A 21,603-nucleotide genomic window follows, 5' to 3' on the forward strand; every position below is an offset into this window, starting at 1 on the left:
TATAAAAACTCCGCCATGGGTTCACTGCTGGTTTTGAATAGTAAATAAAATCACTCTGGACGTCTGGTTCCTATCACCACCACCACTGCACAGAAACTGGCAAGATCCTGTACAGTTAACCACTCTGAGTGGCTTTGTTTATTTCACAACAGTTGAAGTTTAACTCTGTAAATCAGGCAGCACATTCCCCCAGACTGGTCACACACTCGCTTTTTTCTGTTGTTCTACGTTGTTAGAGGAGACAGAGAATGTTATGTCATGGGATTTAACCGTTTGTGCGTTGCTGTAGCAGTGAATAGGTGTCAACTCCATCCTGAAACAGAAAACCTGAGAATGGATTTTTCATTTCATTGCACAAATAATATTGTTACACTTGGCCTTGACAGGTACTCAAGATCATTTCTTAATTAGAATTTGGCGCCGATAAGCCAAAATCCTTCAGCCCCTGTGGTTCTGCTTTTAATGAGCTCTTTGAGTTTGAAATTAAAAGGTCCTTCTTTAGTTTATCCAGCTTCCACTTCATTAGTGTCCTCTTAGCTGCTTGTGTCGTACAGGTGGTTGGCAGCTATTTCATCCATTTCCTGACCTTGCTGGCTGAAATTGAAAGCCAGGTTGTAAAATAAATAAATGCATATATAATTCTTTATTGAGAGAGAGAGAGAGAGAGAGAGAGAGAGAGAGAGAGAGAGAGAGAGAGAGAGAGAGAGAGAGAGAGAGAGAGAGAGAGAGAGAGAGAGAGAGAGAGAGAGAGAGAGAGAGAGAGAGAGAGAGAGAGAGAGAGAGAGAGAGGTCTGTTGGGATAGTGTAGTGGGTAACACCTCTGCCTTCTACACTGTAGACTGGGGTTCAATCCCTGACCAGGGCAAACACCCTACACTATACCAATAAGAGTCCTTGGGCAAGACTCCTAACACCACCTTGGCCTACCTGTGTAAAATGATCAAATTGTAAGTCTCTCTGGATAAGAGCGTCAGCCAAATGCCATAAATGTAGAGCGAGAGGTAGAGCGAGAGAGAGAGAGCGAGAGAGCGAGAGAGAGAGAGAGAGAGAGCGAGAGAGAGAGAGAGAGAGAGCGCGAGAGAGAGAGAGAGCGCGAGAGAGAGAGAGAGCGAGAGAGAGCCATTGCTTAACGCCGTTTGCCATCAGCTTGCAGTGGTCTGCTCGACCACGGGAGTCCTAATAAATCGTGGAACTGAGGCTCCTGCTTTTTCTCAGGTTTTTCACAGGTTTTTCACTGCTTTTCACTTTTTTCATTGCTGACTGATTCATTTTCTTGCATTTTATGTTTTGTCCACTGAGGTCCACTTGGTGTACTTCATTGATTTTATCTATTAAAAATCATCATTTATTTTTACATGATCATTTTTCAAACTCTCTTTATCCTTTAAAATTAAACAGGCTGTTTTTGTGACTGATATGCATGTAAATTACCTCTGTTCTGATTGGCTGCTCTGTGCTGAGTCTCATTCAGAAAGCATTCCAGGCTGAAACACTTAAACAATTCAGTGTGAACAGGTGGTGCTAGACTGCTGTAGGCTGAATAGGCTGATATATGTAAATAGTTGGTTTTTCATGACCTCACAAAAGCAATGAATTCAAAACAGGCTGTTTTTGCAGCTTAGTATCCATATATGGAGTCTGTGGGCTGAAGAGTGAGTGGGAGACTGTATATTTAAATACATCAAACTGAATTAAAAAATAGGCAAGGGAAAGTCAGTTTTATCCCTAAAGCTGGTGCAGCCAGTCAGAACAAGCACCATCATACTAATGTTGAGTCAGTTACCCTGCATGTAAACACAGTCACTAAAGTAGCTTATTATCATTTGAGTAATATCACAAAAGTTTGGCCTTTTCTCTCTCAGAGCGACATGGAGAAACTTCATGCATTTGTTACAGCAGAGTCGATCACTGTAATGGTCTCCTTACTGAACTTCCTAAGAAAACTATACATCCTTTACAGCTCGTACAAAATGCAGCAGCACAGATCCTGACAAAAACGGCACGGAGAGATCACATCAGTCCCGTTTTAAAAGAGCTGCACTGGCTGCCTGTATCGTTCAGGGTGGATTTAAAGTTCTACTAGTTTTAAGGCTCTAAAAGACCTTAAATCACCGCTTGCATCACAGAGTGTCTGTCTGTTTATGATCTTCGATCTGCAGATACTGACCTTCTACAAACACCTTCAGGAAAACACAGAAAACACGGAGAGACTCGTTCAGTTATTCTGCTTCTGAACTGTGGAGCTCAGTTCACCTTTTATTAGACAGTCGAGCTCAGTGCTCACTTTGAAGAAGCATCTTAAAACGCATCTCTGTGAGCATTTTATTAAAGCTACATCTCGAGGTGTTTATCTTCTAGTCTGATCTGTGTCGTTTTCTTCTGATTCTAAATAAACACGGATGATTTCTCGTATAACAAAGTTTTATCATGTGTCAGTGAAGCACTTTGAGCTGCCACCGGCATGAGAAGTGCTACATAACTTAAAATTATTATTATTATTATTATTATTATTATTATTATTATTATTATAACTGACCTAGACCGAACAAGCCAAATAAACCAGTACAGTACACTGATATTAATGCTTTTTAGCTTAATGTTAAAGCAGTTGGTCTGTACGAGTTACAGTGCTGACGTTTTTAATCATAGTAACTGTCAATCCTCTTGCCGATGATTAATGTCTTTGACTCTACATGAGCTCTTATGTTAGAGGAGCAGCCGACATCCGTCGTAACACTGCTGTGTTTACGCGACTCCAGTCCACGGCAAATGACTTCTTATTTGCAACAGTTGTGAAGGAATGTTTCGGTCTTGTCCTTGAAGCCCAGCACTAAGATTGTGGTTTTTCTCTCCAGCTAAACAGCATTTTCTGTGGCGGTAGCCTGCCTTGCCTCTATTCTAACCATGGTGACATCTGGAAACAACTTAATCTCACTTGGAGGAATCAAATGGAGTGCAAGATGATTGGTTATGGGAGCTTTAATGAGGGGAAAATGCTTGAGTGACAGATCTGCTGTTTAACGGGTGTTTTGCAAGTTTTGAGTTACGTCTGCTATTCTGTAGAGTAAAATGACACATGGTGGAAATTGATTACATTCATTATTTACTGCAGCTTTATATGGGAACAGAGTCTAATCTACAGTCTGTGGGCAACGTTTACAAGTGAAAGGAATAGTTCAGTGTAAAATGGGATGTAGGCCAGAGTCCCTTTAGTTCAGATGTGTTTGATCAGCCAAGGCAAGTTTGGTGTCCAAGGTTGGCATATAAAAATGGACCCATACAGTGTCAGAAGCCACATAAGCAAGTCTATTAGGCTACATTTACACAGCAGGTAAAAGTGGCCCAAACCCAATCTTGTTCCTCATTTGTGACCCGGATGTGTGTCGGTGTGAACAGAGAAATTCAGATGTCACTGAATCTGCCATCTATATTGATTTGAGACCCTTTCAGTGGTGCTGAAATCCGATACGTCTCTGATCTTCGGCGATGCGACTGAGTCTGAACAGCCAGATGAGAGTTCAACTTTTACGTCAGTCCAGCTCGACATTCGTCAGGATTTCGTGCTGCTGAGACTCAAAATTTAGGCTGATATTTCTGTACCAAATTAGAAGAGACTTATCACAACCCCTCTGTGTGCAAAGAGGTTTCGGAAGAAACGACCAAACGCAGCCGCAAGAGAACGAGGCTGCCGCGTCAAAGACCGTGCCCTTTTTACGGTGAGCTCAAACACATTCTGGCTAAGGAGTCCAGCTGTCAGTCAGTGAAGCTTCATGATGGCTCCTGTGATGCTGGCGAAGGTGAAATTGAAAGCTCCCGGAGCGGATTGACGTTTGTTCATAGTCAAGACGCTTTCATATGTGGTACTGAAATCCGATCTGCAGCAGTGCGACACGGTCTGAACAGCCAGATCGGAATTCATGGGCCTCTTACGTCCGCCCGACTGCTGGGACTCATAAATATTCAGGCTGATGTTTCTGTACCAAAAGGTTAGAGACGTATTGCGACCGCTCCGTGTTTGAAGAGATTTCGAACGGAACGGCTGAACGCGGCCGGAGGGGACTGAGGCTACAGATTCAGAGAACAGTTTAAAGAATCTGAAGACACGATGCAAAGAAGTGACCGTGGATGAATAACATGCCCTTTTTTATGGCGAACTAGAACACATTCTGGGTGATGAGTCCAGCTGTCAGTCATCGGAGCTTTCACAATTGCTTCTGTGATGCTGGGCGAAAAGGCGAAACTGAAGCTCCGGGAGCGACTGGCGTTCGTTGGCCGTCACGATTGTTGACCTCTGGACGAGCACGACACGTAAAGCTCTGTTCTTCTGCACATGAGGGTCGGTTTAGGAGCTGATCTGTTCAGACTGATGTCGCATACAGATCACATTCAAAACAACATAATGTGAACAGCCAAACAAAAAAATTGGATTTGGTGAGAATCAGATTTAGGCCCCTTTTACCTGCTGTGTGAACGTTGGCTTAGAGATTACTTGACCACTCCACACGGTTTGAGGCAAATGTGATTATTATTGCTGCTTAATAGTGTGTAAGCTTTCAGTACTTGTTAGTAGACCTGTGTCAGTCAGTCAGTCAGTCAGTCAGTCAGTCAGTCCGTCAGTCCGTCCCCAGCTGACAACAGAAACGGCTCTAGCTCAAGTAAACAAACGTTACTTAACACTCCCCTCTAAAGGTTTTATAGCACCAATTCAGGAGCTACAACTGAATGTTTTTTGCAAAAACTTGCTGTCTTTGCATTCTGTTTGTGATGATGTGGCCAGCTGAAATTATTGCAATCAGGTTATTGATGTAATAATTTTGACAGGCCACCTTGTTGGATACATTACCCTCATAACTCCAGTGAAAAAACGAAAGAAGCAAAGGCAAATGAAATGTTTTGCCACTCTCTTCCCAGTGGAAGTGGGTGCTGAACGTGAAGTACTGATGTCAAACTGGGTTTATTTCTGAGCACAGAGCCTTATTCTCAAATGGCTTGTGCTCGTTTCTCATGCCAACATTAGAAATGTCCGTATTTATTTCATGGCATCTCTGAAGGTCGTCTTTGCTTAACACTTCTGGCCTTGCTGACCGACGCCTGTTTTCCCTGGTTTTCTTTTTTCCAGGAGGTAAAGACCGACGTAGTGGCCTGATTCTGACAATCCCACTATGCACGGAGCAGACCAGCATGGAGGAGCTTAGCTCCACTTTGGATTATCTGCTCAGCATCCCCAGGTAAGCACACCTACAGGACCTGCCTTGTGAACAGAGTACTTTAAGTATTATGACGGTGTTGCTGCAAACTGAGATTGTGAGTCGCCTTGCAATATAGTAAAGGACCCATATTCCTCTTCTTCTGCCTGTAGTTCTTTTGTAATATTTGTGTGGTTTTCTTTGCCGAATACAGTCGCACTTCATTTTTACGTGGCCATTCTCCGACTTCTTTTTATCCCTTAGAACAGAGGTCGTTAATAGTTGGACCGCAGTCCGAGTCTGGACCCAGACGCTGTCCTATGCAGACCTCGACCTACAACCGATAGATATAGGAGTATTTATTTAATTTTGATGGGGTGGTCCAATTTTAATCGGCGTAGCATTTCTAGCCTTTACGGTTCCAGTTTAGTGGCCTGAGAGACTCACAAGCACTGAGACTCGAAGTGAGTGACTCACATACAGGGGAGGGACGAGGCGAGAAACAGCAGTCAGAGAAGAAAGTGAGTCAGAGGGAAGTTATTCAACATGACGTGATCTAAAAAGAGAAAACTGACCATAAATGTTGTTGAAATCTGACTGAACTGGACTTTATTTGGTCTTCCTACTTGATATTCCTACTTGGCTACTTCAGTAAACAGTAAATGGCACTGAGTCATGATGCAACTTAGACATGATGTTCTGGATGTTCGCTTATTAGATGTCTTCATTGCTTTGCCTTTAAAATTGAAGTCTGGAAATGACCTCTATTCTGATTGGATCCATCTTTTGTGCCAAATTCAAAAATCCTTCATACTTCTTAACATCAACATGAGTGGGAGGGGCTAAATGGAAAGTGGGGCTAAGTGGAAAAACATAACGGTGCTTTTAAATCTTTTAACAATGTTTATGTGCTGCATTGTCTTGAGCTGATTGGTATGTCAGGAGTAGTTTCCATCTTTTGCCATTGTCCATCAAATTGGGCAATTTTAAATGTCCAACATTTCCAGGTGCATAAAAGTAATTTTATTTGTCTCCCAATCTGTTTTCTTTAAATGTGCAACGTTATCTCATGTAATTAATCAGCCCTGATCTCTGGTTCTGGGACATTCTTTAGCAGTGTGGTTTTGTCGTTGGAGGGGTGCTTAGAGGATGTTTATGAGTACATCAGTTATTCAAAGCAAAAAAGGCAATGCATAGTGACAGTAGAAGTAGCGAATAGACTCCTTTTGTTTAAGCTTTTGCCTTTTTATTGCTTTTACAGGATGCGATTTCTAGGCTGTAAACGTGGTTTATTAAACCTGCAGCAAAAATAACCAAAGCATACTAAGAAATGCTAAACCATACTAAGATCTAGCAAACCATACCAGTAACTCATAAACCACAGCAAGAACAGTTAGCTTACAATTTTCCGACCAGAAAATGTCTTTTAATTTTCCCAGTTCTAAAAATACAGGTTGCTTGAGAAATGTCCCGGATATCGATATTGGCCCTTTTAAAAATGCACCAGTGAATTGATTAATAATACAATAAGATATGGTAGGATAAAAATAAATACTACTATCCAAAGTAATTAACTTGCATAAATACCCCAGAAACACTCGTCTGGAGCTATGATTGGTCAGGATGCTCACTACACACAGTACACATCAGTGTGATTGGCTGGATGGCTTACTTGCACACAGTCGCCTTCTGTAGTGTCTGATTTTGCAAACATCAGTAAATAGATTTAAAAATAACAAATTTAGTAATTTAACTCCTTTTTTTATTTGATCTTTCGGCTTGTGTTGCACTGTGTGAGCTGATCGTGTTTAGTTTTTGTCAAAAATGTGTTCATAGGCCTGTTTAAAAGTCTGCTTATGATGGATTGTTGCAGTTTTCCCAACGCTTGTGTTCACAAATCGTTCCTAATACCCATCTACCCCCGTTTAGCCGTCCATGTCGAGCCTTCTGAGCTCACAGAAAGAGCCTCAGGCTACTGCATGGACCATCAATCACACCCTTTAAAAGCTCAGAGGAGAGAGAGAATTATTAGAGCATGCATGGATTGTTATTAGTATTACCTTTTAAGTTCATTGTAATGCATGCTGCCTTATTCTCAGACGGGGTGGGTAGCAGCAGTAATCCTTTAAGTCTGACATTAAAAGTGTCTCTATTGATTTTTAAGGACCTTATGAAATTCTTTTTGGCTCTGTTTCTAGTGGGGGTTTGATGTATTGCTGTCTTTGGGGATGTATTGAACGGGTTGTTGGCGCCTCGTTAAAGTGGACCAGAAAAGAAGATTTGGTTATAAATGGCCTATATGTTTCTTATTGTGCCCCCCACCCCCACCACAAGAGTTTGATGCTGCTATGGAAACTTTACAGTCCATATATATGGAAACAAAACAGCCTCTTTTGAGTTTTCTTAGTTGTAAGTTCATGTGCCATTAACTCACCACCCATGTAGCCTACAGCAGTTTAGTTGTTGCTCCAGCAGACAGTCTGTAGGAGAGTTGTTGGAGCACAAGATTTGGGTAAATAATTAAACGTCGTGCTGTTCCTGGCTCTCAGACAGCAAAGAGATTATTACAGCCAGCTAAAGAATCCGAAATGAGAGGCTGAAGTTAACGCCTCTTGAAGCACCCTAACAAAGTTATTGCATACTATTGGTTATGAATACCGCCTGATGCCTAAGATTCTTTTTTTTGATGTTGTTGCTTTGTTTTTGGTCTAAAGTGAATGTCATTGTGGGCACTTTAAGGCAGAATTTGGTGCAGTAGTGGTTTTGAGTAGTAAATAAATTTGATATATTAAGATCATACATATCACTACCTCTTTTCTATTAGGGATGCATCGATACTACTTTTCTTTTCCAACTCTACTAAAAGTCTACAGGTATTCAAATGACATAGTTTTAAAGCATTCCACAAAAAGCAGGTAACAAGTGAGGATGTCATGATTGGATATAAAAGGAATATTAATGAAAGACTTTGCCAGCAAAGACGAGTCGTGGCTCACCACTTTGTGAGGGAATTTTCAAACGGTTAATGAAGAGCATTTCTCAAAGCAGATTTCAAAGAGTTTAGGTCTTTTATCCTCTGCCATACATAATAGGAAAAGATTCAGGGAATCTGGAGAAGTCTTTGCAGGGCAGGCAGCCACAGCATTGCATGAGACGCAGTCATGCTACTGTATTAAATACAGCCACAGGACATGGGAGTTTTTCGGAAAGCCGTTGTCGCTTAATCCGCTGCTGCGTAAAGAAATGCCACTTAAAACTCTTCTACAGAAAGAGAAAGTCATGCATCAATTCTGTGCAGAAACACCGCCGAGTTCTCTGGGGCTGAACTCCTCTCAGGTGATCTGGTTTCCACACGAGCTGACGTAGTGGTGACACGCCTCTGTTCCGACTGTTCTTCTGAGTGTGTTGCAAACATCAAATTGTAAATTTGTTTATATTTACAAAATATGATTAAGTTGGTCTGTGAAAACTTGGGAGGTCTGTTGTAAAAAGCGCTATATAAATAAACTTTGCTTGCTTAAAGTTTAGGAAAGGTTCAAGAGAATTGGCAAACCCTAAAGGTTTTTATAGCGTTTTTCTTAATGTGCCAGCTTATATTCAACAACGAACGTAAATGGAAAACGTTTTTATTCTGCCAAATAGTTACAGAACTGAACAGTATAGCTAAACCGGTCATCTGCACACGCAAGCACAGAGCTGGTTCTCTGACTCTGGTGCTGAATGTTGCTTCACATCTGAATTTCTGAAGCCATTCGACTCCCGTGTGTCCCGTTCACCCGCACTTATATCTCTGAACATCAGGCTCTGTTGGAGTTTAGTCAATATTAAGGTCATTCGCGCCAGAAGTGGTTGAGCCATGGATTTCTTGGTTTTGCTAAAGCAAAAGGCCACAAGACCCGGCTGCTGCTTGATGTGGCTGTCTGACGGTGCCACGACGCAGGCTGGGTTAGTGGACACAGGGCTGGCTAGCAAGCTGATCCGCTAAATCAGTGGTCGTTTCTTTATAACGAAGAATTTCATCCAACAACTATAAGTGACTGTTTACGTGGTAATGATTAAATTGTGTGGAAATTTAGGAGGAGAGAAGGTTTTAATTTCAATTTGGTTTTAAAGACACAGTAACACAACCGTTTAATTCTAAGGGGTAAAGAGAGGCTGGAAAATGCTCATGTACAGATGATTTTACGGCTATTTTTGGTGCATAAAACCACACAGACATCGCAAGTTGACTTCAGAGGGGAAAAAAAACGATGTACAGGACATTGTTGGAAGAGAACAAAGTTTAAGGGTGCAGCCACAGCCTGAGCAGTTTTCTCCTCTTCGGACCATTTTCAGTCATGTAGCTCCAGCCTGCAGTGTTTCCACTGCTGCTTTCATGGTGGCACTCACCAAATTGCTGTCTACTCATGATCTTTTGAGCTTTTTAATGAGCCTGGCGCGCGTTTCTGAGGCTTTCAGACTGCACCAGAGTGCCATTTAAATGCCAACAGATCCCGGCTGCTGTCTGAAACAGGCTTCACAGTTCAGTGCTGTTTGTTTATTTATTTATTTTTCCTCTAGCAAGCCTCCGTAACAATGATCCGTGTGAAATGTGCCCGTTCCACCTCTCACTGGTACACTGGTTTGGTATTTTTGGAATATTTGTGTCACCCAGAGTTCATTTCGGTGCCAAGTCGCTGGCAAACAAATGAGCCTTTGTGTTCAGTTGATGCAGCAGATAAGTATAGAAACATGCTGTGGTTGAATGTAGATGGCAAGTTGAAAGTCCTCTCCTCACATATCCATGTATTTGGTATTTATTGTGAAGTTTAAATGGCAAAAATGTGTATCTGATGAAACCATGTATTTGCTGACATGTCTCTTTCCATCCCTCTCTCAACCCCCTCCCTCCATCCATGGGCAGCGAGAAGTGCAAAGCGAGGGGTTTCACTGTGATCGTGGACGGGAGGAAGTCTCAGTGGAATGTGGTGAAGACTGTTGTCCTGATGTTGCAGGTATAGTAGTGCAAAAGCTTTGGTACACGTTTTTTTTTCCCCTTAGCCTGAATGGAATCGATCAAACGAGGGACGTTCCTTAGACATTCCTTAGCTTTGGCCTGGACCTATAAGGGTTATACACCATCTGTTAGTGCAGTGCTAACTTCATGCCCAAATCATCACACATTTGCCTCAAACTGTGCTGAGTTGTTAGGAAATCATAAATAGGCTTGCTTATGTGGTTTCTGTTTGACATAATGTTGCTTGACATACTGCAGTAGCAGCAGCAGCGTTGAAGCCAGAATCGTCTGTGTTTGTGTCCAGGTTTGTCCGTTTACATAAGCAAGTCTAACAGCCAGACATGGTTTCGTGTAAGTGATTACATTTGGAGCACAAACACCTGAAACTCTGAAATCTGTTTAGTCACCAATGACAATTTCACTTAGGACTAAATCTGGGATGGTAGTTAAGGCTATACAACGCTCCTAGGTTTAACCTGTTGTGTCCGGATCGGAGAAGAAGATTACAGAAACATTCATTTTTGCCAACGTTCCCTAAATAGTGTCTTTACTTTAGGAGAACTCAAGTGATGTCTTAACATTCTCTTTTAAGCTTTTGTTTCTGCTGTTAGCCATTCAATTGAACATAAGTTTATGTTTGGAGGCAATTATGATAGGTAGGTTTAAGATGTTCACTAGCATTTATTTGCATAATAATGGTGCATTTATTCGTCTTGTAAAGCATATAGATGTTGTTAAAGCTTGCAAAGTAAAATACTGCAGTGAAAGTGGCGAAAGTTTGCGCACAAACAGAAAATGGACACGCTTACGATCACATTTGACCGACAGCCGATTTGGTCCGACTGAAGATGAGATGACACTAAATTCCCAAACTGTCAGTCGGTCTGTGTGGAGCTGGAGAACGAACTTCCGGCTGAGCAGCGAGTGGGCGGAGCTCGTTACTCTGACGTAGCAGCGAGCTGCTCGTTAAGGAGCTATAATTAGGAGGAAGGAACTGAACATTAAACCATATTAAACGCCGCGTTCACAGCCAGTTTATTAATTTCTTACTGTATTTATTTAACTGCTGTATTAAAGCAGTAGAGCACTCGAGGTGTGTGTGTGTGTGTGTGTGTGTGTGTGTGTGTGTGTGTGTGTGTGTGTGTGTGGACAGACAGAAGGAGATCACAGAAGACCTATAATCAATATAATCATTGATGGTTTGTATAAAGCTGGGAAGAATTAAAGTGATCTCAGAGTTTAGGGATCATTCTGCAGGTAGACAAATTGTCTGTAAATAGAGATTATGTAGTATGGTGTAGGCTCTCCCTAGAAGTGGGCACCCAGCCGAGATCACACAGCATGTTTAATGAAGTGAAACAGAGCCACAGAGTCACGGCTAAAGGCTTGCGTGGAATTACTCAACATCTCTGTTCATGATTCTACCGAAAGCAGAACACTGAACAGGCATGGAATCCATGGCAGGACACTATGTAAGAAGCTGCTACTCAACAAAACACTGCTGCCACTCAAAAACGCTCCTGGGAAAATGTTTTGTGGGCTGATGAAACTGAGGTTGAATTGTTTGGAACACACAGCAGTATGTAGGGGTATGAAGTGCCATTTTTACCAGCATGAAAACATCACGGGTATAAAGTTTGGTGGAGGGAGTATCATGGTCTGTGACTGCTTTGGGCCGATTGCCAGCATTGAGGGGTAAAAAGAATTCCCAAGTTTATCAAGGTGTTCTGTCAGGGTGGCTGAAGCTCAGTAGAAGCTGGTTGTTGCAGCAGTTTGATGACCCTCAAGCAGGGGTCGGCAACCCAAACGCTGAGAAGAACCCATTTTCTCCTTTTAACAAAAATCTAACTGCTTTGGGAGCCTTGACATTTTGTCAGTTTTATCATCTTGGCTGTAAATGGTTCAGTATGTGCTGCTGGCCTAAGCTAAAAAATGTCATGTAAATGAAAACGCAGACTTGCCTTGCTCTGCTTTAGCTCTGCTGTAGCCGGTGTTCTCGCATCTCCGACAGGAATCGTTTCTGCAGGAGTAGAATATTTTCTAGTAAAATGTCTGTCAGCATTTTCAGCAGAGGCTGAAGACAGCTTCTCATATGCCAGCTTCAATTTCCCATTCCACATTAAATGGTCCCTGAGGTGCCAGAATGGAGCTGCTGCGCCATTTAAGGTGGAACAGGAAAATTCTATCAAGAAGCTGGTGAATGAGGAGCTGGTTTCAGCTTTGTGACTTTTCAGTATTTGACAGTTTCTTGTTGCAGACTAAATGTATCAGGATTGCTGGATTGGTTATAAATGCTAGTAAGTCAGTTTGTCTCCAAATTATCGATGTTCATCTTACTAGCTAAGCGAGATTGTTGTCTGCATTGCTATGGTGACTAGCAGTCCGAGTGCCAACTTTCAGGGTCAAAGGGTGAATTAGCAGCTCCACATTAACTCCAGAGTTTAAGACCATTTACTTTTAAACTGAGTTGAATGATCAGCAGAGCTTTATTTCACTGTAAAGGAGGATTATTTTATTATTACCCACAAACATGATTCTGCTGTGGGGCGACAACAGGGCAGTAAAAGAGCCTGCAGTAGAAGAGTTGCAGACCATTACCCTAAACATTGAAGCTAATCTGCTACAGAATGGCTTCAAAAAATAAAAATTTCCTTTACGAGTGGCCTAGTCAGGGTCCAGACCTTAACTCAACCGAGATGCTGTGGAATGTCCTTGAGCCATTCATACCAAATATCCAGAGGATATGGCTGAGCTGAAGCACTTCTGTAAGGAAGAATGGCCAAGTATTCCTTTAAATGTTAATGCAGAAAACGAGGTGGTCGCAAAGGATTTGCATACTTTTTCCTGCCACTGTAGGCTTGTTGGTCATCATGAATGTTTATGTAGGTGTTGTGTAGCCTTATGAACACTTCAACCTTCAGTAGAGTAATATTACCTAGAGCGTAACCCATGATCACTTTAGAGTTCTGTGCACATCAGCCTTGCATTGCCTCAGTCTTTTCCAGCATGTCCTGATTGGCAGGAAGCAGCCAGTCAAGCTGCAGGCTGAATTATTTCCCTACGGCCACATGCTGCATGTCCTTATGTGCTTCCTTTGCATATGGTGCTGATTTGTCAGCTAAATCATCATATTCTTTCACACTGGCATAGAGTGTTTCTTCTTACAGATAAATTGAATTACAGAGGCGTATGTGTAGCTTAATTGCTTGAAAAATGTCTCATTTCACATACAGGTACGTTAATGAAATGGATCTGCAGTTAAACTAAGTTCTTGTAAGTGGTTTTAAATTGTAATTGTACAACGGTTGGTTTACAGCCACGCAAGCTGACTGCTTGAGAAGTGTTGTAACTGCCGATATTTCGCCATAACGTCACAGGTTTTTCACAAACACTGTATCAGTCCGCTAAGATGCCGTCGCTAAGCAACGACTTTGACAGCTGTAGGAGACACTCAAGCCATTTGAACGTTTTCACTTCTTGCTTTGCCACAGACAGAAAACGGACACTGTTAAGATCACATCTGACCGACAGCCGGTTTGGTCCGACTCTGAAGACGAGACGACGCTAAATTCCCAAACTGTCGTCACCACTGAGCAGCTTTTCAGTCGGCAGCTGAGACAGAAGAACAGCTGAACAACCTGGAATCAGCCAGAAATGAACCCAACACCATTCGCCAGACGTGTCTGATCTTCAGAGTCGGACCAAATCAGACTGAGCCGTAAAACTGACCCAGTAAAAACAGAGAAGCTGCTCAGTGGTGACAACAGTTTGGGAATTTAGTGTAAGGAGCTGGAGAACGAACTGCCGGCTGAGCAGTGAGTGGGCGGAGCTTGTTACTCTGACGTAGCAGCGAGCTGCTCGTTAAGGAGCTATAATTAGGAGGAAGGAACTGAACATTAAAACATATTAAACGCCGCGTTCACGGCCAGTTTATTCATTTCTTACTGTATTTATTTAACTGCTGTATTAAAGCAGTAGAGACACTCGAGGAGGGAGTTATCACTATAACATCACGGCTGTGATGATCTACAGCCACCAGATCACAGCCGGGATGTTATTTCACGATGATACACTCCCTCTCGGGCTCTACTGCTTAAATAGCACAGCTGATAATTATAACATTGATAGTGTTTCTAATGTACTCTATTCAGAACAGTCCTCAGCTTGTTTGCTTGCTGTTTTGTGCAGCCTTAAAGCATCTGTTTCCAGAATGTTCTTGCCGCAGTCTTAATGAGTTAAGCCATTATCACAAGATCAGCATGAATCGGTTCTGGCAGTTTTCCTTCTGTTTGTTAAGACAAAGCGCCGTCTTTGATATGGTTCACTTTGAGGTTTTGTTTGTGATATGAATTGGAGTCTGTTCTGCGCTTGTTTTTTCCTCTATTGTGTGACCTAGAAGCTTGGAGGTGCCATAAAACCCAGCGCGTTTGACCTACTTGAGTCATGCTGTTCGCTCGTAGCTATTTGGCTCTAGTGTGTTGTGCCATCTTCTCCATTATGGCCCGGAGGTTGCTCATTATGAGCCCCTGTTGTAATATTAGTTCCTGATAGATGAATCAAAATAACAGTAAATCAAGATGTAATTGAAGCTTGCGTGAAGAGCTGAAGATGAAAAGAGGAAGGTTTGTCCCACAAAAGCAAATGTAGTGTAGTTGGTCAACAGACATGTTTGGACTGGACTGTAGCTGCAAGGCTAGTTATGCAACATTACCCTGGTCTCCTCATTAATCTTAGACCCAATCCCATTTCTTATATTTACCCCTACTCCTAGTTTTCTAGTGTCACCTCCCCCTTGGAACTGAGTTACAAGGTGTAGTGGTTGAAATATTCCCTATGAAATGGGACCATCATATAAAAAGAGCATGACTTCATTAACAGGCTACTAGCGCTGCTCTGTAGATGACCCTGCCCGTCTGCAGTGATGGCAGATATTTACATTTATGGCATCTGTCAGGCGCTCTTATCCAGAGCGACTTACGATGTGAGCATTTTACACAGCTAGGTAAAGGTAGTGTTGGGAGTCTTGCCCAAGGACTCTTATTGGTATAGTGTAGGGTGCTTACCCAGGGTGGGGATTGCCAGTCTACAGTGTAGATTGTAACTGCTGCACCATTTAAGGTGGAACAGGAAATTTATCTAGCTAGCTACCAAGACATGAGCATACTACTAGGGTTTTTTATGCTTATGAAGAAAATGACCATAATATATCGAAACGACATTTAAGCTAATTATGGTGATTATCGTAATTTTTTAATGGAGAAAATGCTCTGATTTGAGTTTTAATGGTCGCTTTTACTCATAACATAAAATTTGGAGTGTACCTCTGAAAAACCTCCAGTTGGAGGCCCATGTAGCCCGAACACTTTGCAAAAAAGACACCCTACCCCTAGATGTGAACATGCTAAACGAAGGGGTAGGGCTAAGTGGTAGGGCGAGGGGTGAAATGGGATCGGGCCAGAAAGTTGGGACACCACTGTTTTCTTTACCTTTGCACTGAAGCTATGAGGCTAATGTAGCTAACAAGCTTACAGCCATCAGCATAGCAAGCTGCATGCCTCAAACCATGTTATAGTGACCCAGACCATCCACATTTTTGCTCAAACCTAACTTACACCTGAGGACCAGGTTGGGCATCATTGCTGTAATAGACTTGCATATTTGGATTTGGTTGCTCTCACACACGGATGGATGGATGGATGGATGGATGGATGGATGGATGGATGGATGGATGGATGGATGGATGGATGGATGCAGATATATATGTATGTGTGTGTGTGTGTATGTATGTGTGTATATATATATATATATATATATATATATATATATATATATATATATATATATATATATATATATATATATATATATATATATATGGATATAAAGTGTGTGTGTGTGTGTGTGTGTGTGTGTGTGTGTGTGTATATATATGTATATATAGTGTGTGTGTGTGTATTTGTGTTTAATTAATTTAATAATTAATATTTAATTAATTAATAAATATTCCTCTTGTTGGAAGAAAACCTTTTATCTCTAAAATGGTAACTTTACAGGAGAAGGGGAAAAAAATACTTTTTAATGTAAGTCAGTGGAATCCGACTTTTTTCCAAGTAATTTGGGGGCTTTTCTTTTGATCTTTTCTTCATGACATTACTCACAATGTAAAGAACGGGCATTTTCAAATGGTCAAAACCTGAAACTTCCAACATCAGCGGTTTATATTTGTACATTCATAGATTATCATACGCTGTCAAACCACAAGCAGGTGTGAAAGGTTGAATACGGTCCAAGAAGACCCTTCTTAACAAGGTGTATTAGTGGTTACTTAACGACTCTGCACAGTTTAAGGCAAATGTGTGATGATTCAGTCCTGCATTTAGCGCGGTGCTAGTCAAGGATGTAAATAGGTCTCCAGTTTTGGGCCACACTGTCCGGTTTTGAGCCCTGTTGTCTGATGTCCGGTTGGTACGTCCTCACTAACAGCTCTTTACCTGTCTTGCTCTTGGTCTCGCTCCCTCTAGTTCTCTGTGTCTCTCCCTTTTTAGCTGCGGGGTGGGTGGGTTCTCTGGCTGTGTCTCCAACCACATATACTGTCTTAAATAGAACATGAAGTCGGTACCCAGCCAGTGAGGCACTGCTGTTTTGCTGTTAGTACGTATGATTAGTCATTTTCAGATTAAGGCAGTTTGTGGTGTTTTTGTTTTGTTTATCGTGGTTGAACCAACAGTACACTGAAAACATTTTGTTTTGTTTATTTTCTGTGAAAAATATGTAAATACAAATAAAATAAACATGATCAGACTGTTTTAAAATGCATTTGAACTGTAATAAAAAAAATTTTAAATCCACAATGCTAATTAGAGTATAAGTTTCCATTATTCGTTAGCTACATTAGCCTCATCGTTCCAGTACAAAACTAAGGAAGCAGGCTTCGGGTATTACATATATCTTGGCTGATCGACTACATTTGCAGTAAGAGGAGAATTTGCCAAACCACTTTTGCTTTAAAGTGGCTCTCAGCCTTTGGCCCTACTGGCTGGCGTTACTGTAGGCTGCTGCGTGGCCTGTCTCGGCTGATCTGCTAGCCCGTGACCTGGATTTGTCTGGGCTGGTTGGGAGCGCTGAGCTTGGCACATCCCTCCGTTATTTTCACAGACCCTGCAGAGAACACTGAACGATGGTGTCAACGCCTCTGCCTGCGCTCCATTTGTAGTATCTGTCCGCCTGACGGGAACGGGCCGAAAGTCACCTCGTTGGAAAAGTCATTCGTTTTCAGTTTTTATCAGTAATCAAATGGTAAAACATTCATTAAATGACCGTTTGAGTAACTGAGTATTGTTTTTATGCACCAATCCCTGGCGATGAGGATGATGAAGATGGTTAAAATACAGAAGATTGTTTTAGAAGACAGTAACTGGGGCTAAACAACAGTAATAGCATTAAAAGTGCACCACATCGCCTCTGTTTGCTCGTTCTTGTGTGCTATTAATTACAAGTCGGCGGTTGAACAGCTTCACACATGCCTTTCACACATCCTGTTGTGGGCAGATTTAGGCTTCATGCCCTGGTTGTTGCCCTGGGAGGTTAGGGAACTGGCACTGTGACCGGAAGGTCGCCGGTTCGATCCCCAGTGCCGACAGTCCATGACTGAGGTGTCCTTGAGCAAGACACCTAACCCCCAACTGCTCCCCGGACGCCGTGGATAGGGCTGCCCACCGCTCCGGGCAAGTGCGCTCACTGCCCCCTAGTGTGTGTGTGTGTGTGTGTGTGTTCACTAGTGTGTATGTGGTGTTTCACTTCACGGAATGCGGAAGTAAACATGGTTGTGGTGCAGGGTGAGACCATGGTGATGTTCTTTTTGAGCAGGTTAATGAATTTAAGCTGCTGTTTTCGTAGCTTTGAATGAGATTTTAATAGCCGTGAATCTCATGGTCTGTGTGTTCCCTGAAGTGATCTTACGCCACCTAATCAGATTTGTGTTCCGTTCGGCTGTTTTAGAATGTCATCCCGGCCGAGGTGTCCTTGGTGTGTGTGGTGAAGCCAGATGAATTCTGGGACAAGAAGGTCACCCACTTCTGCTTCTGGAAGGAGAAGGACAGGCTTGGCTTTGAGGTGAGTGCTGCAGGCTTGTAACTCCATGTTTCTGCTCACATAAACCACTTGAGCTCAGAGGAGAAGAATGTAACTGGAGGCTGTTTGCTGTAGAAGTGGGTGCGATGTGCAATAGACAGTTTTCTATCATTTTAGCCACTTAATGACTCCAATAAATGACTCTTTTTTTATTATTATTATTATTCTTTTAAAAACCCACTAATTGTTGACTTGAACTGCAGCTGACATTAAAGAAATGAGATACACGGTTGTAAATAAAGGTTCTCTGAATGAAGAAATTACCTGCATCAAGTACAATGTAAATGTTCCCTTAAAGCTACAGCAGTGGTTTTAAGGTTTGATTGTGAACCTTAAGTAAGTTTTTCCAGGTGAAAAGTTCGTATTTGTACATATTTATTTATTTTAAAATGTATTTTTCATAACCGAATGTTTTAAAACAGAACGGTAGAATAAAAGCCTGGAGGCGAGGGCGAGGCGGGGTGTGTGGAGTCAGTACAGCTTAGAACATCATTTCAGTGGATTATGGTTCAGATATGTTCCCTGACTGAAGGTACTGAGATGTTCCCTTGAGGCTTTGGGACACATTTACTCAAACCAGCGGGATTTAACAGCTCACCATTAGGCAGCAAGTGCCTCCCTGTTCTTTTATATACAGAATATTTACATATATAATTTGTATATCTAGATTTACTTGTATAATATATTCAAGACCAAAAATATATATATATATATATATATATATATATATATATATATATATATATATATATATATATATATATATAAATAATTGTATTTTTATTTTTTTTTGCCTTGTCATAGCTCAGCTGTGGATTTTAGATTTGAAAAGATCGCACTGTTAAAAACCCACTGTTTATGAAACTCCGGCTTGCCTGGTTATCACGGTCTCTAGTTATAAGGAGGTTATGTTACCATCACCAAAACACTGTGTATAACAAATGGATTGCAGCCAGGCATTTGCTATTCCCTCTGATGAAGAATTCCAAAGCTTCATTAATATTCAACACGTCTTTATAGAGTACATGGAGCTGTACGATATGAAAGCCTGCTGCAGGTGGTGTCCGCGCCACCCCAGGGGTGTTCGCTTTATAAGGCGGCAATTTCCTCCATTGATTGGGTGTAATGAACCTGTTACATAATGACACCATACATCTACACACTCTGGGCTCCATCATTTCCCATTTGCCTTTTATAAACACACTGCAGTAGCCTGTGCTTAGTTACAATAATTAAGTACCATTTGAAAACATTTCTTCTATTCAGGTGATGGGACCATGGTCATATGTTTGCGTCCGAGTGCTGTGCTGATCTTTATGGGCTTGATTTGGCCAGATTGGGTTGTGTTTTATGTAAAATGTCAGAACTTTCAGTACTTTAATGCTTTTTCTCCTCCTCTATGTGCCATCTTTTGTAAATAGTTTGTGCTTCTTTAGCATGAAATAGAGATACTATCTTTAAAACATATGGTTCTTTAGTAAATAAAATGCCTTTATATAGAACCATGAACACTCAGAGAACTCTTTGCATGATTAAAGGGTTCTTCTTTTACATTTCAAAGTTTTATTTATTGCAAGATATGGAGAAAATTGGTATATATAACCTTTTTAGCACCAAAATGGGTTCTGCTAATGTTGCAATGTCAAGCTTGTCACAGTAGAAGAACCCTTTTTGGTGCTATATGGAACCCTTTTCAAAGGTTCCATATAGAATCATATGCAGCGTTCCATCAGTCACCATCTCCAGGTTCTCCACCAATCTGAAGACCCTTTTCAGGATGCAAAGAACCCTTTAATCATGCAGTGAGCTATTTGAGTCTTCAAGGTTCTATATAGAACCTTTTCTTAACACAAGAACCCTTGAAGAACCATCTATGAGTGTAGACTGTTGTATGACTCATGCCTTATCGCTGGCTGCAGGGCTCTGCTGTATATCGTCTGTATATGTCTTTGCAGTCCTGATTAGAACACAGAAGACTGATCTGTAACTAAGGAACTTTTGACAGTGTCTTTTGAGCGTCTCGACCATCTCAGATGTTACTGATGAGTTTCTGTGGGTGTTTTGATGGATAGAGCTCTTCACATGGTCCAGCAAATGTATAGTTTAATTATTATAATAGAGGCCAGTCTTTCGCTCATGTTCAGTCAGTATTTTGCTGTTGTGTTTTAGAGCCAGACCAGTATGTTGTTTGGCGAGGATATCATACCAACATGCCAGTAATTACAGTCTCGATTCCAGTGACGTTGTGACCCCCTAATTTTAGGGGAAAACCAATTGTACACCTGCTTAAAATGACAAAAATGTGTAAAATTCGTCTGAACTACGCGGAATACAGTTTGCTTTGTGTTGTCAACTTACCTAAATATGCTGAGGCTGGGTCTACGCTACCAGATTTTTTTTGCTCGATTTTAACCCCGATTTTCACAATCTGAAGCGGTTTTCCACGTCGGCAGCTCAATTGGAAGTTACAGATGGCGCAGATGATCTGGTAGTTTGAGAAGAGCAACGACTGAATCTTTAGCCCTCCAATCGAACTATGAAGTATTTGGAGACCCTGCGATGTTATCAAACATGTTTGATATTTGCGAACGAGTCCTGTGGTGTGAGAAGGTCTGAAATGTTCTCGATGAGTGATTCACACAACAGCCAATCGGAGATAGAAGAACAGAGGAACGGGCGAAGAGATGTACGTGAACAGCGCCTGAACCGAGGAGCAGAGAGACGGAGGAGCTGCATCTAAAACACAGGCAGATAAGAGCCGCTATCGTTTATTAACGGTATGAATCCAGATGTCGACGCACTCTACAGTTTCAGCTCAGCTGCCAGTTTGTAGTGAAATATTTACCCAGCGCTTCCTGTAATATCAGTGTTTTTTCAGCCCCATTTTAATCCATATTTTGCGCTTTCGCTACGTGTTAAAGCACAGTCTTAACATAACAACCACAGTGTGAACCACAAGGTGGGTCATGGTTTTACCATAAGCTCTAGGAAAAACGTCAAGTATGCCTTGATAGAAAATTGGCACCCTTAAGTATAGGTACTAAAACTCTTACTGAGTCGTGAGAATACATCCAGTTTACATTGTGAAGGATAAATGTCAGATTAATCATTTTATTTCCATCGTCATAAAATATCCAGCTTCAGGGGTTTGCTTGAGGGACAGACATCTGGGCAGTCATAAAGATTAGACAGGACTTTTCGCTGCCAGACAAGCCATGAGAGCCAGCGTGACTGTCAGTTCCCACTGTATTCAATTCCAAAGTAATTTTTTTCAGGAAGCCAGACATCCTG

The 21,603-nt window shown here is 41.7% G+C and overlaps 1 protein-coding gene across 3 annotated transcripts in view; it reads left to right on the plus strand.

The window, feature by feature from the left end:
• sestd1 (SEC14 and spectrin domains 1) overlaps nt 1–21,603 on the plus strand; it is a 93,443-nt gene that overhangs the window by 17,128 nt on the left and 54,712 nt on the right. For all 3 annotated transcript variants that reach the window (XM_017710605.2, XM_017710607.2, XM_017710606.2), the window contains exons 4-6: nt 5,120–5,228; nt 10,090–10,180; nt 18,181–18,294. In XM_017710605.2, the coding sequence (XP_017566094.2) occupies nt 5,120–5,228; nt 10,090–10,180; nt 18,181–18,294 (314 nt within the window). The remainder of the gene's footprint in view (nt 1–5,119; nt 5,229–10,089; nt 10,181–18,180; nt 18,295–21,603) is intronic.

This window comes from Pygocentrus nattereri, chromosome 6 (assembly GCF_015220715.1).
Source record: "Pygocentrus nattereri isolate fPygNat1 chromosome 6, fPygNat1.pri, whole genome shotgun sequence".
Classification (NCBI taxonomy): Eukaryota; Metazoa; Chordata; class Actinopteri; order Characiformes; family Serrasalmidae; genus Pygocentrus; species Pygocentrus nattereri.